This window comes from Rhea americana, unplaced genomic scaffold, assembly GCF_003343005.1.
Source record: "Rhea americana isolate MKP2758 unplaced genomic scaffold, rheAme1 scaffold_19, whole genome shotgun sequence".
NCBI classification, from domain to species: domain Eukaryota; kingdom Metazoa; phylum Chordata; class Aves; order Rheiformes; family Rheidae; genus Rhea; species Rhea americana.
This window is the reverse complement of record NW_028186038.1, coordinates 4557485-4573253: the sequence shown is the minus strand read 5'-3', so window position 1 is coordinate 4573253 and position 15769 is coordinate 4557485. Positions and strand designations below refer to the sequence as shown.

The 15769-nt window shown below is 38.7% G+C and overlaps 1 protein-coding gene across 1 annotated transcript; it reads right to left on the bottom strand.

Annotated features, from left to right (window-relative positions):
- Positions 1 to 1047: 1047 nt before the first annotated feature.
- On the bottom strand, positions 1048 to 15656 carry RAB43 (RAB43, member RAS oncogene family). The gene is made up of 4 exons (XM_085302559.1): positions 15601 to 15656; positions 15408 to 15540; positions 3935 to 4118; positions 1048 to 3035 (listed from the first exon to the last, which is right to left on the bottom strand). Exons 1-4 carry the CDS (start codon positions 15654 to 15656, stop codon positions 2785 to 2787), a joined length of 624 nt encoding a protein of 207 aa, XP_085158685.1. The 3' UTR covers positions 1048 to 2784.
- Positions 15657 to 15769: the final 113 nt, after the last annotated feature.

Genomic DNA, 15769 nt, shown 5'->3' with positions numbered 1-15769 from the left:
CCAGGTCTTCCAGCTATTTCTTTGTTCCCTTTTGTTCAGTTAGGTAGGACATGCAAACTTGTGTTACAGTTGTTAAAATGTAGAAGAGTCGAGCATTAGAAGATATAGCTGACACAAAGCCATAGCTTTAGTTTTCCACTGCAAAATGAAAACTATTCTAAATTCTTGCTTTCATTTGAAAACACAGTAAACAAAATAACAGACACCATATTTCATGTTTCCTGACTGAAACAAACTAGCCCACAGGCAGAGTTTCAACCTTCAACACTTGATTAAGAGATGCAGCAGGGCAAATCTTAAAACAAGTGTAGTGCTTGGTCTAATTCTACTCATTTACTAAAAAACTTCAAAATTAAGGAAATGGATCAATATATCATTTCTCCATCTACAGTAAAAACAGAATCATTCAGTGACAGCACTGAAAGCAGGATCTACATTCCTTTTGCATCTTGTTCCAGTTTTAAGATGAGCTACTCTGTAAGCTACTTGATTTGAGTAGTACCAATACTTTATAATCAGCATGGCTTAAATACATCATTTGGCACTGGTCCTGCAAATACTGGGAGGCTGAGCTTTTTTGAGGGTCCATGTCCAAGCATGCAGGACTGTTACCTGTGTTACATATGTAAGCTATAATATGTCATGAGACTAGGGGATTACCTGCTAGCATTCTGTAGCTTAAGGACTATCTAACTAGGAGGAAAAACAGTAATAAGGACTGAATTATAGCTTGGACTGTCTTCATGGTTTCTTTTGGAAGACAGGATCTGCTAACCAATAATGAATCTGGAGTTTGGGTAACTTTCATTTTCAATATTTTGCTGCTGCTGGTGCTTAGTGTCTGTTACCTATGGATGTAGGAGAGCTGCGAATGTCCTGGAAAACTATCTAAAAATACTACTGAGTACGGCACCTTGCCCTGCCCTTCCATACAGAACATTAGAAGTGTGAAAACTACACTAATTGAAAAATTTAAGGCCCCTTCACTCTTGCAACTACGAAACTTGAAAACTATCCTTTTAGATAGGAAGCAAACAGACTACAAAGCATAAGTAATTCTTTAATAATCTACATCATAGTTAAAAAAACCAGAAAGATGAAAGAATGGTTAATAATTTCTGTAGGAAGATGAACAGTACTGAAATTAGGATGTTAGCCCTTTCTTAATCTTCCTCATTTTCAGGACACTGGATATTGCAAATGGCCAAAAACTGGTGTAGCCCTAATAACAACTGAATCCACCTGGTTCTTTTTAATCAAGATTTTCAAAAGGAACAAGTGATTTTGGTTCAAGTGGGTGCCTTCTGAAAATGAGCCGCTTTAAAGTATCAGGATYGCAAAAATCACTTGTTGCTTCTGAACACCTTTGCTTTAACTGCAGATTTAAAAATAATCCTGATACTGCTACCTTTGCAAATCCAAGTTTGTAAGGTGCTTGAGAGTGTAAATAGAGAGGACTGCTGCCATCAGTACTTTAACTGCATATACAACATACGCTAGCACAACACAGAGCTGTGTCTGAAAGACAACTATATGTAGTTGGATTAGGAAATGTATTACTTAACATTATAAACTTTCCATCAACAGTAAAAGATTTTTCCTGCTGAGTATTTTCAAGAAATGAAAAGCAGTTAGTGACTTGGGACAGGGAAGCAGATGAGTACAAGGTGGGACGTTACCATTCAAAAAGAGTTGGTTTCTTACAAACAAGAAGTTGCAATGCATGCAGTTTTCAGCTATTCTCAAGTTTTCTTTCCCACTATATGTCCAGATTGTATTTAAGGAGATGTTTTAAAAAAACATAAGCCCTAGTTAGGCCATTTAAGCAATAATCACTCTACTAACATAACATCAAATGTATGACCAGAATTAACCCTGTATATGACCATTAGACACATGCCAGTAGGTCATGGCTACCATTCAGTTCAAGGTTTTCCAGTTGCTGTTTCCAGTGATGCAAGTCTTGAGTTATGGAATGAAATTAACTGAAATGAGAACTCAAAGACACACACTTGGAAAAGGGAGCTATCCCTGTGCAAACAGTAAGAAATGAAATGTATCAACCCATTCCTTCTTCAAGGCTGTATTTAAAATAAAACCATCCAATCATTCTTGACAACAAGTCATGTGTTACTGCTCAGGCTGATTTTGCTATTTGTTAAAATGATAACTTAAAAAAAAAAAAAAAAAACCTGAGAGAAGGCTGCCCCACCAGAGTCACCAATATTACCTAGCAATCCATATGCCCTGGGACAGATGACTGTTATTTGGTCCTTTAATCAAAATGTTGGGTATTTTGACACTTGAAATACTTCTGTCAAAGACACTGTCTCTCACTTCTAGGCTTTCTGGTCATTGCTGSAGTGCTGAAGATTTGAAGAGACATTTCAAGGTTGCCTATTCTAAAAGTGACCTCCTTTGTCACAAAAACATACTGAATGTTTCAGAACTTGTGTGTGTGTATCAGCCTTCAGCCATCTATCTCCCCACCCTACATCAACAGTTCCAAGTTGTTCCCTCCACTTTTGTAACCTACATGAAGGATATAGAAAATAAAATAGTGGGGACAAATGTAGAGTAAGTTTTTCAGAGGGCTTGACTTTTAAGACTACATCTCAAGAGTCTCCTTATAAAAATAAGACACCAAAGCAAACAGGATTGTGTCTAACTTCTACAAAATTGCTGGTTTCACAGGAGGAGGAGAATATGGCTACTGTGCTACTCAGCATTAGGGTGAAGCACCATCTAAATTCCAGTAAAGTTAGGGATATCACCTAGCTCATATCAGCAACCACACCCCCAGCCTTCTACRACGTCTTTGCTGTCAAGCTTGATGCTGTCAGTACTCTTCTCACTGAACATTGGACCTCCGTGCCTCATCATGAGCTCTGTGGCCATCTTCACAAAAGCCTCTTCCACATTGCTGGAGTCTTTTGCAGAGGTCTCTATGGCACAGATGATATCATAATGTTCAGCTAGACTCTGAGCTTCTTCTAGCTGAACCTCTCGAAGGTCACTTAGGTCAGACTTGTTTCCTGGAAGAAAAAAACAAAATAATTGATAACAAGTATTTATGCCAGAGTAAGTGTTTAGCAGAAGGTTCTCAGGTTACCCAGAGAATGTGTGGAATTTCGATTCTTGGAGATTTTCAGAATTGAACTGAAAATGCCCTGAGCAACCTGACACTAATACTGCTTTCAGCAGGAGGCTGGACTAGATGATCTCCATAAGGCCCCTTCCAACCTGATTTTTTGTATGATTCATACACAGAACAGCAAATGTCCGTAACCAATCTGATAGGACTGAAGAGCAGTGGCTGGAGACCTTAAAGGACCTAAAAATCAGGCTAGAAATCAAAGCTAAAACCATTTTGTGAGAAAAGACAAAAGTGAAAACAGCAGCAGTCTGATGGTTCCTAGGGAAATCTAAAATACTGATATATTAGTAGCCCCTAGAGCTATGCCTGAGTTGTGAACACTGCGGCTGTGAGCTAGAACTTCCGGCAGAGAACCTACAAACCTCAACAGCCCCCATGTCTTTCAGAACCTCCAGTCTGCTTAAGCATATGAGCGTTCCCGTTCCCCAGAACATGTCTGYTTGATATGGTGGAGCTTCTCTGGGCTTACCATCAGAATAGCTCCTGAGCAGATCTGCCTGAGGACCTGGAAATTTTGGATACCCAATTCTCTACTAAGCAACATGCAAGAATTTCAAATCAAACTTGGCTCCTTTTTAACATAAATTAAAACAGATAGGTTGTTAAAAAACATTTTTTTGATAAATCACTTCCTAATTAAAAATATTTGGAAAATTTCCAATTAGAATCATAGAATTAGCTTCCAACAAAAACAAAACTTTCACCCATCTTAAGTATTGCAATTAATTACATTGTACAGTACTCTCTGTAGTGCTAAGTATTAATATTTTAACTCACCAATCAGTAATTGTACAATATTGGAACCGGCATACTTTCTCACATCCTCGATCCAGCGAGGAATGGACTGGAAAGAGCCTCTCTTGCTGATATCATAGGCTAGGATTGCTCCATTGGCGCTTCGGTAGTAACTCTGTGTAATAGTTCGGAATCTCTCCTGGCCAGCTGTGTCCCAGATCTGCAGCTAAATAAAACAAAACATGCAGTGAGACACTATCTAGTTTAAATACATTTTATGCTTTACACTTTTCAGGTACGTCTTTTTCTTTGGAATAAAGATTAAGAGCAAAGATTTTAGAATACATTATTTTTTCCTGACTGAAAAGATAGGATTTGATTCAGTAGCCTTGTCATAAATCTCCCTTATATGCAATACATTTGCAGTCACTTTTTCCCCTCTAGCCCTTTATTAATGATTTAAGGATAATAATGTACACCAGTGAACTTTTTCATACATGGCTACCCAGAGTTTACACCTGCRTCAGCTGCTAAGACACTTCGGGTTCATGCCGGTAAGCTCTGATGCATCCTTTGCCACAGTTCAGGACAGTCACTTTCACCTGTCCTACCCTTCCCCTTTGCAGCTTTCTCTAATAGTGTTAGCAAAATAAGACATTATCCCTCAAAGGGCTAAGAAAGCACTCCAGACATTCACACAGCTGGCATGTTAGTGAAACTACAGATGGGTTTTAACTAGMTTATCATCTAAGGTATTAATTTGGTTTTGCCAGTTCTGCTACAGAGGCAGTAACCACTTTTCTTTGGGAGTTGGAATAGGAGGTGGTGGCATCGTCTGAGAGCAACAAAGGTGTTTGATAGGGAAATGTGAGACAAAACTATAGTATAAAAGTAGTGCCAAGATTTCTAGGTTTCAGTGAAATCAAAGATCTAGATGCTCAGCAAGTTGAACTCCTTCAAACAGATACCCTACCCATGTTTTACCTTTCTTTTTTAAAAAAACATAGCAAACAAAAGCTTCCTTTGATGCATAAGGAATATAAGGTTGTTGCAAAAATTTTCTGTCAGTCATTCTGTCCTTTTTTAGGTGACAGAGCAGATATTGTATCAGGACAGGAAGAGGAAATGCTCAGCTTACATACTTTTGCCTAAATCCGGTAGCATAAAAAACGTGAAAACACTTTTCCTTAGGAAAGAGACAAACAAGTCAGAGTGGACAAACAAAATAACCTGCTCTTAGGGAAGATTTCTTTTTAAATACTCTTCTTTTAAAGGTTGTCTTATGTTCTGGAACATGACAGCTTATATCCCAGAAGCTTTTAATCTAAAGTAACTGTGGATGTTCTCATTCTCCATATAAAGCTCTAATCCTTCACAGCTCTTGGCCTCAGTATATAATAGCAATGAATACCTAAGATTTTCCTTTTATCATTTTTAAAATTTATGTCATTGTTTCACTTCTTTTCACATTTATCCCCAGATGACAAATGAGAGAGCACTGCTTGCCTTTTTGTGTTATTTGTTATACTCTGCATCTCCTCTTTTTGAGAGAGGACATAAGTGAATACTCCTGTTCTTTTTTTTTTAATATTCTCATATTGTGCAGCTATCATTTATTTGTTCCTCTCTTTGAACCGCTTTCTTTTAAAGAGCTAAGAAGAACTTAACAGTCTTCTAGTGATGTCATACACTTAATAATATGAAACTATTTTCCATTTATTTCTTTTGTATATTAGTATTTTGTTTCTATCTTCTGTCCCTGCTGCATGTTTAGGCAGAAATTTTCATTTTGCAAAAGGCTGTACTGATCAGATTACTTCCCTGTACTAGCTAAACATTTAGAACTCAAGTGATATATGTTCAGCTTGAAATATACATATTAAATCAAATTAAAAAAAAAAACAGTTCTGAGTTCTGGTAAGAGTATTCTCAGAGAAGTGGAAGGGACTGCAATAGACTCAGAAAATAGAAAACCATCAAGCAATGATTTTAATGGAACAAGTAATGATTTAGAGCAGCCAACAGACAATTACTAGAGGCAAGGAAGTTCATAATGGGTTTATGGTGTTCTCTGTACTCAAGTGTCTCCCATTACACCTCTGTGTCTGATAAAATTTTAAATCCCAGTACTTGATTAGGTCAAGTGTTAAACACAGCTAATGATAATTACCCAACTCTTGGGAGAGGCCCGAGAGATGCTGTGTATATAAAACAATTACCAAATTTTTTTTTCATAAAATATACTTGTTTTAGGCCACACTTTTCACATGGCATAAATAAAAGTGGTTTACCTATAGCGTGATTGAGTAAGACAGTCTTGGGCCTTATGCTGTACACTGAATTTGAAAACCTCTGTATATACGCAACTTTCGTACAATCACAGAATCACTGAGGTTGGAATGGATTTTTGAAGGTGACAAAGCCAACTTCCTGCTCAAAGCAGAGTCAGCACTGAATTTAGAATGGTTTACTCAGGGCTTCATCCAGTGAGGTCTGTTTACAAACACCTTTYTTGAATTGGGAGGCCCAAACCTGGACACAGTACTCCAGATATAGTCTAACAAGTGCCATGCAAAGGGGAACAATTGCTTCCTTTGATCTAGTGGCCATGCTGCTGCTGATACAGCTTAGTGTGCTGTTAGCCTTCACCACTGCCAGGGCACACTGCTGACTTATGTTTAGCCTAGTGTCTAGAGGGTCCTTTTTAGCAGAGCTGCCACACTGGCAGTCATTCCCCAGCCTGTACTGATGCAGGGGCTCAGTTCACTTCAGGTACCATGCATGTGTGCTTACTGAATTTCATGCAATACCTGTCAACCCATTCCTTCAAGAGCAAGTGTAGCCCTTCCTGAATGGCAGCCCTGCCTCTGAATTTATCTACTACCCCCTCCAGAGCAGTGGTGTTTACAGCCTTGATGAGGCAGCATTCCATTTCCTTCTCCATGTCAYTGATAAAAATACAAAGCTAGACAGGTTCCCAGACAGACCCATGCAGTCTTCAGGTAGTGTATGAAACATTAACAAGTACTCTTTTCCACCAAATCCTCTAGCCAGTCTTTCCCCCATCTAGTAACCAAGCCATCTGGACCATAATGCCATAACTTGGATGTAAGAATGCTGTGGAAGACTAATCAAAAGACTTGCTAAAGTCACAGTCCACAAAATCTGTTGCTCTCCCATCATCCACAGAGCCAGTCATTTCACCACAAGAGGCAATCTGGTTGGTCATCCATGGTAAATCCATACTGGCCATTTCCAGTCACATTCTTCTCCTTCATATGGCTAGAAATAGCTTTCAGGAGGACTTGCTCCATTATTTTCCCAGACATGAAAATGAGGCTGACCAGCATGTAGTTCCCAGAATTTCGTGCCCYTTTTGAAGATGAGTATGATATTTGTAGTCATCACCCATTTCCCCAGCTTTGAAAAGATGACAGAGAGCAGCATCACGACACCAGCTAGCTCTTGCAGCACTCCTAGATTTTTGTTATTATTATTATTTTTAATACAAGCATCTATGTCTGTATGTTTGCAGAACTGAACCTACAAAGTTGCTGAAGTCCTGACTGTCAGCTAGAAACAGCACAGACCACAGGTTGGACCTTTTGAGCAGCTCAGGTAGCAGTCTTCCTCCCAAGCCACATCCTACAGGTAGGCTATTTCCCTTAGATGCTCTAGGTTCATATTCCCCTACTTGTCACTTCTCTTTTGTATAAGGGCTGTGGATTGTCAGCTTCTCACAAGATCCTTAGTTTGTTGTGGTTTTGCCTTCATTGCTGGGATTACAGTATGTGCTAGTCTTACTTGTGTGACTTAACACATAAGTGGACGCTTTGAAAAMTTATTTACCAACTGATACTCTGCTGTTTGTCACTGCTCCCATCAGTTCTGCTGGCAGAAAGAGCAGGTGAGTGCTCACTCTCTGTTTCAGGCAAAGTCAGCCAAATAGGACATGTTTAATGATTTGCTTAAGCCAAACAAAGACCACACTGTCATAAAAGATCTGCCACCCCAACTGTRTATCTCTGCCACCTTCTGCATTGAAACTGCTACTTGTAAAGCTGTACAGTGAGTCACTAACTCACTGATGTAACTGAAAAATAGGGCTTTTATTTGTAGGATTAGTTCTAATTACACAGCCTTATGGTACTGAGAGCATGCAGACTGCAGGGAGAAAGATGTGATCATCTTTTTCAGCAATGGCAAGGTTGGCTTAAATTAATCATGAAAATGCTCCTTCAGTTTAACTCACTGCTGAAGGAGGGTGTGAACCAATTCAATGACCATGGCTGAAGCTGAGTAAGGAGTCCTCCTCCTAAGGAGGACAAGGAGTACAATCTCCTCCTTACCCAGAACTGTGTGGCAATGGTAGCTTCCTCAGGTAGTAGGAATCTTTATGCCTTCTATCCTTCCACACTGAATACGCTGTTTTTTTTTTTGTTTGTTTTGGTTTTTTTTTGGTGGGGGGGGGAACTAACATAGCTTTCTCCTTATGATTTGGAAACTTGAATATCCTGTGTTTGAAGTTTTAACAACTGTATTCTTTTAAATAAGATCTCAATTAAAATTTAAAACCCACCATTTTACAGTAACAATTTCAAATTATCTCTTGTTTAAACTGTATTTACAAATATCTAATTTGTGAGAAGAAATAGCAATTGTAAATTCTGTGAAAAAAGTATAATCTTAGTGTTTCTCATTTAAAAGCCATCCTACATACATTAGATGCTAAAATCAAAATCACAAATGAACAATACTACTGCAGGTTATGGAAAAAGGTATGATGATACATAGTCTTTGTATTGTAGCAGTGTGTTTATATATTATATGAAGTTTTTATTTCCTTGGTTTAAATACTAGAGCTTTGTAAGTAACATGACAAGAAGCCACACTCTCTGCACAGYAACCTTAACTGTTTTTAAGCAACTCCTGGTTTTGTAATTACCTTGACTACAATTTTTGTAAAAGAAAGAAGTTGGAATTGCTGGAGAACTGTATTAAATTCAATAGAGCATATAAAGGAAAAATAGTTATGCAACTGGAGACTATTAGTAGGCTTTTAGAGGGACCATCACCGATAACAAATATACACAGGATTAAGAGCAGAGAATAAATCTCCATTGTTCTAAAGAGTATGACAGAGTACCCTAAATGAACAAAGACAAGGAGCTACCTTCCTTGCGCTAGTTACTGAATACCCATTTAATCACACAGGCTAATTTTCATCTGCTTTTAACTGTATTTTTTGGGCACCACAGCCTTAGTACTGGCTGGTACTGAGTAGCAGGTTGCTAAACCAATTATGAACACCTGTAAGATTTTAGATAGTTCTACAGAATCTCTGTAAAATCAGAGCATTTCAGATGTACATTAGACAAAATCTAGAGTATCTTTTCGTTATTTGCTTTCCTACCCTTTCCTGTTGAGAAGAAATACACAGGGAGTAAATATCACTGGGCTTTTGCAATGATGCAGGCTGGGGACTGACTGACTGAAGAGGACCGAGGAAGGGGCAGGGGAATCTTGRTAGACAGCGAGCTGAATGTAAGCCAGCAGTGTGGCCTAGCAGCAAAGAAGATAATGTCATCCTGCATTGTGCTGACAGGCACAAAACCAGTAGATCAAGGGACATCTTCGATCTACTATCCCCCTTTATTTGGCACCTGTCAGATTGCAGTTAAAATACAGCATCCAGTTTTGGGCCCTAGTACAGGAAAAACATGGATAAACTGCAGCAAGTTGAGTGAAGGGTTACCAAGGTGGTCTGGGTGCTGGAGTACATGAGAAGAGACTGATAGAACTGAGCTTATTCAGCATGGGAGAAGGGTCTTTGTTAGCCCTATTAGGACCTATTAGCACTTTCCGGTACCTATGAGGTTATCAAGCAGATTGAGCCAAGCTCTTCACAGCAGCACATGGCAGGAGGATGAGAGACAACAGACAAAAACAGAAATGAGATACTTGATATAAGGAGAAGCTTTTTCACCATGAGGACAATCATGAGTGGAGCAGGTTGCTCAGCGAGTTTGTGCAGTCTCCATCCTCAGAAGTTTTCAGCACCCAACTGGATGAAGCCCTGAGCAACCTGGTCTGATCTCATAGCTGACCCTGCTTGGAGTAGGAGGCTGGACTAGAGACCTCCTGGAGTCCTTTCCAACCCRAATTACTCTGTAATTCTGTGACTTTAGATTAAAAAATATGCATATATCTACACACAGATCAGTAATGCTGAGCCATCATGTTTAAGAAGGCAAGCTCAAAGAAATGGGCTTTGCACTTAGAAAAGTAGATCAACTCTGACCCACAGGGCTGTATAGCCATCTCTTGTGATAGAAGAGCACATGCATAGGACTCCTGTTGTTCTGTTGAGGAAACACTAGAGAAAAATACGGGAGGATATTCACTCAGCCTGGAGTGACAGAAGAATTGTGCCATGCTCCATGGATGGCCATGGATGATAGAGTAAGACAAACATTTTATGGGCACTTTAGACTTACTGTGCATGTGTCAATAGATTTTTTAGATCTGTAGTACCTGTGCTGTTTATCTGATTATCCCATGCACAAGTGCCATATGTCTAAAACACCTCTGCACATATGATGTTGCTTACTTAAACAGTGCCCGTTTTTCTCAGATTTGTAGATGTCAAGCAGCTCTATAGCATTTTACCAACGTAGTAGTTTGCTGTTTAAAAATTCTTCACAAATGTGCTGCTAAACACAAACTCATAATGTGCGAGGAGGAGGGGAGGGGGAAACCACATGGAGCTAAAAACAGCAGCAAATCATACATGCCCTTAAAACAGAAGGTGGAGAAATTTATGGTGGCTCTCTGGAAAATCATTCTGCGCTGACTGATCAGGCTTAAAGAAAGCAGGGTTTCAACTAATAGAAATTGAGAAAGTGTTGAAAATGGTGAGCGACATATTGACCAAACAGCATAGCAAACAAGTATTTATCAAATACTTTGATGGAGAGTCTTTTTGCAGTGGTAGACATGATGTTTATCAAAGGCTAATGTTGAACAAAGGTCCTCAAGAAACTTTAAATAATTTCTCCCTCCCTACTTCCTACGTAATTTACAAAGTAGTTTCCTCTCTCTGATTCTTCCAAGTATCATGAGAATTCAGGCTTACTTTTATTTGTGAAGCAGCATTAAGCATTAATAATAACTAAGTACTTCCTAGAGATGATAACATCCCTTACAAAGATAGCATTGTTACTTTCATGCTATGAATTCTTCAGAATATAGCATCTTTCATAAAATTTCTTTGTAGTGAAATGGTGGAAGCAAAAACTCATTCTGCTAAGTAATTCTACATGAACTGTATTTAAATTCTTTAATCTCAAATGGAAAACAATAATAGACAATAATTTTTGTATGCCGACAAATCACATGTAGTCCTAAAAAAAATTACAGAAACAATAAACAATTTCTGTCCAGATCCGTACAATCTTTGCCAATAGCAACAAAACCAAAATCTGTATGGCAATATATTTCATTTTAAAGTAATACTCAAGCACAGAACAGTTAGGTTAACTGATCCATTCAATAACTTTCCTTTAAAAATTTTCAAAGAATAAGGAATTCCACTTTGCTGGGAAGGCAGCTTTTCTGTTTGCTCTAACATTGTGAGTGTCAAAGTAATTGGGAAGAGGGCTACACTTTCTTCTTTTTGTCTATTGCCTCAATTATAAATTATCAAAGAACACAACTGCCATGGAATAAGCAGCTGCTTCATTTGTATTCAGCACTGTTATTGAATACACTTCTTGTTTCTGTTTCTTCCCTTTGATTTCTTCCCTATTACGTGTTTCATATTTTCTTCTTCTACCTTTTATGATACCATTCACTTTAATGTTAAACCAGGAGGGAGGAGGAGGAGTTTCAGAGTCGATCCCCCAATAAGTCATGAGGCAAGACAACTAAGTCATAATTTTAGATTACTTGCAATTTGGCCAGGTAATGACACATTTTGATCCATTCTGAGAGGCATATAATTACAGCTACAAGGCCTGAATAAGAGCTAAGAATCTTAGTATCATATGTACTGAATAAACCTGTAAACTAAAAAGTGTAGTGCTACATAAAGAAGTACTTGTTATAAAAGGAATTTGTTTTCAAATGTTCCTCTCTCCTGTTGCTCTCTGAAAGATAGAGACAGAGAGAAAAACTACTGCATGAAAGAAATAAAAATATTCATTATAGGTAAAATACTATCAACTGACAGCATAAAATAGACATTAAAAATAGACACCCTATGAATTTCCTCTTGTGAACAGATAAATTAATGAAAATAAAAGGAATTTTATTACCATTACTAACCACAATTCATGAGCTTTGACTTAACCATGTCCTTGCTTGTCATTATGTAAAATCTTAGTTCCCCAATTTTATAAACATGATTTCTTATAGTGACATAACAGTTATAAAACATTTTTGTTCTATTTGCCAGATTTTTTCTATCAGTCAGAGAACAAGTAATTATTTTATCAATACAACTTTAATGACTATGCATTAAGCCAACTGACTTTTAGGAACTACATTCTCTGTACTGTAGGGTATAGCCTGCTAAGAAGAACATATTATATAGAGAGTGATATATCACAACTTKCAACCTGTTAAATAGCATGTCCAAGAACACTTTTTGTTAATGACRATGTAGACATTTCATAAAGCCGAAAGAGAAAATTTTTGGATATATACTGGTCAGAATTTACCTTTGTAATCAGAAATCAAGATGGTCATCACAGGTAGTTTTGACTTTAAATTAAGTTCCATTAGAACCCAGCTTGCCAGATCTACCAAATCCCCTGCCTGGCTCCTTGCCACGTGTCCTGCCTTCTTTTAGTTGACAAGGCTCTCCTTGCCCATAGCTCACAGAAGCCTGTCCCAGAGACACCTGGCTAGTATAATCCCACTGGACAGTATCTCAAATTGCAATTGAAAATCTTAGAACAAGAAGAGGAACAGAAGATTAGATGGCACAGAGAGCTTATTCTTCCTGTACAGAACGGGTAGATCACTGCAAATCAGGGTAAACATATACTGGGGAAGCTTATGGTACCAGTACTTTATTGTTTTGTTTCTAAAGAGAAAGCTTCAGTTATCAGGACTGTCAGTGAAGAGCACCTTTCTGGAGCACTAACCTCCCTATATATRTATGAAGCTGACTAAGCTTCAATAGCTGGTGAAGCAGTAGTATATGAAGTATCATTTGAGACGTGAAAATAAACAGCTTTAAGATGTAAGAAAAGCCTTACGGGGGGGGGGGGAGAAAGAGGGGGGAAAAAAAGAAAGAAAGAAAAGCTATTTGTAAAACCTTCACCTTTACTCCAACATGCTTTTCTTCCCTGTCCAAAAGCGCATCAAGGAAGTGAGACTTTTAAAATCCTCGGACCCCAAGTGTTTTAGAAACATTAGGCAACTGTAATCAAGACATTAAAAGTTTTAAGCAGAAAGGGACATTAGCTCAATCTTAAAATGCTTCTTTCAATCTCAGAACGAGTGTCAGATCCATACTCAGTTGTGTTGTAGTACTATTCTTAGCCTGACTGAAAATTAAGCTTAAACCACTGGGGATGTGGAGCAACTGGTGTTCAAATGCTCCATGGGACTTTTTAGTACACACTGTTGCTCTGAAAGGACTTCTAAAGACGAGCTTATAAATAATTATGAAAATGAGAATTCTTGTTCTTGCAGCATTTGGTAAAAAAAACAAACAAACAAGAAAGTCCTTATGAAGATAACTCTCCTGAATCGCAGAAATCCATAATGAAAGTGGGGAGCACAGGGATCACTTGGCATGATATTGTAAGGATCTTAACAGTCAAACAACAAATTTTATTTGAACACTTCCTGCACATCTCTTGATTTTGGGCATCCCAATCAACAATTTATCTGAAACTCCTTAAACAAGTACCTCTTATGCGATGTACTCAGAAACAATGAAAAACATATTACATCTCTCAGAGAGCGCATGTACAGGCTTGTTTGCTACTGGTTTAGAATATGATTTGTTTGGACAGTTAAAGTGCTCTTCCATGAATCTGTATAACCTACATTGAACTAAATTTGTAAATATGCAAGATATACACAAAACTATAATCAAATGCATCTTTATTTTCTGTTTCCTATAAACACTGAACAAGCCTATCTTGATTAGATGTGCCACTCTGACATTTCAATCCAAACTGAGAAAGCCTGACTGGAATTTAAACTTCACATAAAATCCACATCTTAAGAGACAAAACAAACAAACAAACAAAAAAGAAAAGCAAACATTTTCATATTCTAGCCGTGGTCCTGAATCAGCACCTAAAAATGTCTGCCAGGTAAATAGCAGCCAAGTTGGATTAATTTACCAAAAGTAATGCTTTGCCAGTCTGTGCATCCTGGATTTTTTTTTTAAAGTGGTAGCACAGAATCATCTAAAGCTAATGAAAGCCTCTTAAAAAGAGYCTTGCTTTTCTTACTTGTCGTTTGTAAAATACCTAGAAATCCTCCACAAATTTTGTTGCAGACCACTAAAATGAGCACTCCAGCATAAACAGTGGCAATATGAGAAAGAACGTCTAGGGAGTTTGGTTCATTTCTTGGGCTAGCATTCTCCTACTCCTGGAGTCCCTAGCTGAGACCTTTGGCACCAGGAACAGACACATTTGTCATTTTGTGTGTGCTTGGCATTTAAATTGAGCCAGGTTTCTATCTTAAAGGAGAAATCCCACTTCTAACTGCTTACTTGCTGTAAAGCAAGGAAAAGGAACTAATAGCACAAAATATGGTTTGCCCTCTCACCTGCTAACCCTAGCTATTATATGATGGGAATAAAGGTATAATACTGCACAGAAAGGAAACACCTTTGGTAGGTATGAAAGTCCTCCCTGTTTCCTAAACTTCCAATCCCTTCCTCTTTCCTAAAAGATGTGCCTTCATTYCTACCATTTTCTGCAATTTTCTCTGCTTAGTATTCTGCTCAAAGTTATATTATAGGAAGAAGATACAATACAGGACTTCGGCCATGACTTTTGTAAAACAGACCAAAATTCAACTGCAATTATCAAATTTCTGTATTGTCTATCATCTCAGAAGTTTTACAGTTTTATGATCTTTTCCAAGCAGTGACTAAATAGAGTTCTTTTTAGTCCCACTGTGGATAGGTAAAGATGGTTGCATAATTTAATTCTAGAGAGGGCTCTAGAGATGAGTGGATTCATCCCAGCAGGTCCCAGACCTAGGTTGTGCTGCAGCAGCCTCCCACAAACTGCACAGTGCTTCCTTTTTTCCCCCTCCTTCTTACCTTCTGATCATGCTTCTGTGCTCACAGACCAAGAATGGTATAGGGAATTTTTTACCACCAATACTTCCACTGGGTAAATATCTTTTTTCTAACCCTAAACAATTAACTGATTTTCTCCAGCGTGAGAAAAGCACAAGTCAAATTTATAACTACAAAAGTGACTTTTTTTTTTGAGATGCCTTGTATACAGTACCTTAGGATAACTTCTACACATACTTGATTTAGCAACAGTTTCCCCTGCTTCTCTGAATCTGCCAGTTCTGCGTGCTTTCCTGGAGGCACAACAGTCCAGCTAAGGTTCCTTCTGGCTTGTAAATCATCACCAGCTGCCTGACCGAGAAGAAGGGCGCTGCAGTTAAAGCACAACCGGAGCGTATCCCGAAGGGAGGGTTTGCAGCGGGGCTTTTACCAGTGACGACGTTGTGGCCATCGGGAGTCAGCGCGGCTTGCCGCTGCACAGCTCATCCCGCTTGTAGCGGAGGCCGCTCCCGGGAGTGGCCGGGCGGCAGGCGCCCGCGCCCGGCGGCCCTCGCCCAAGGGCCGAGTAAACACCGCGCCGCGCCCCGGAGGCGGAGCGC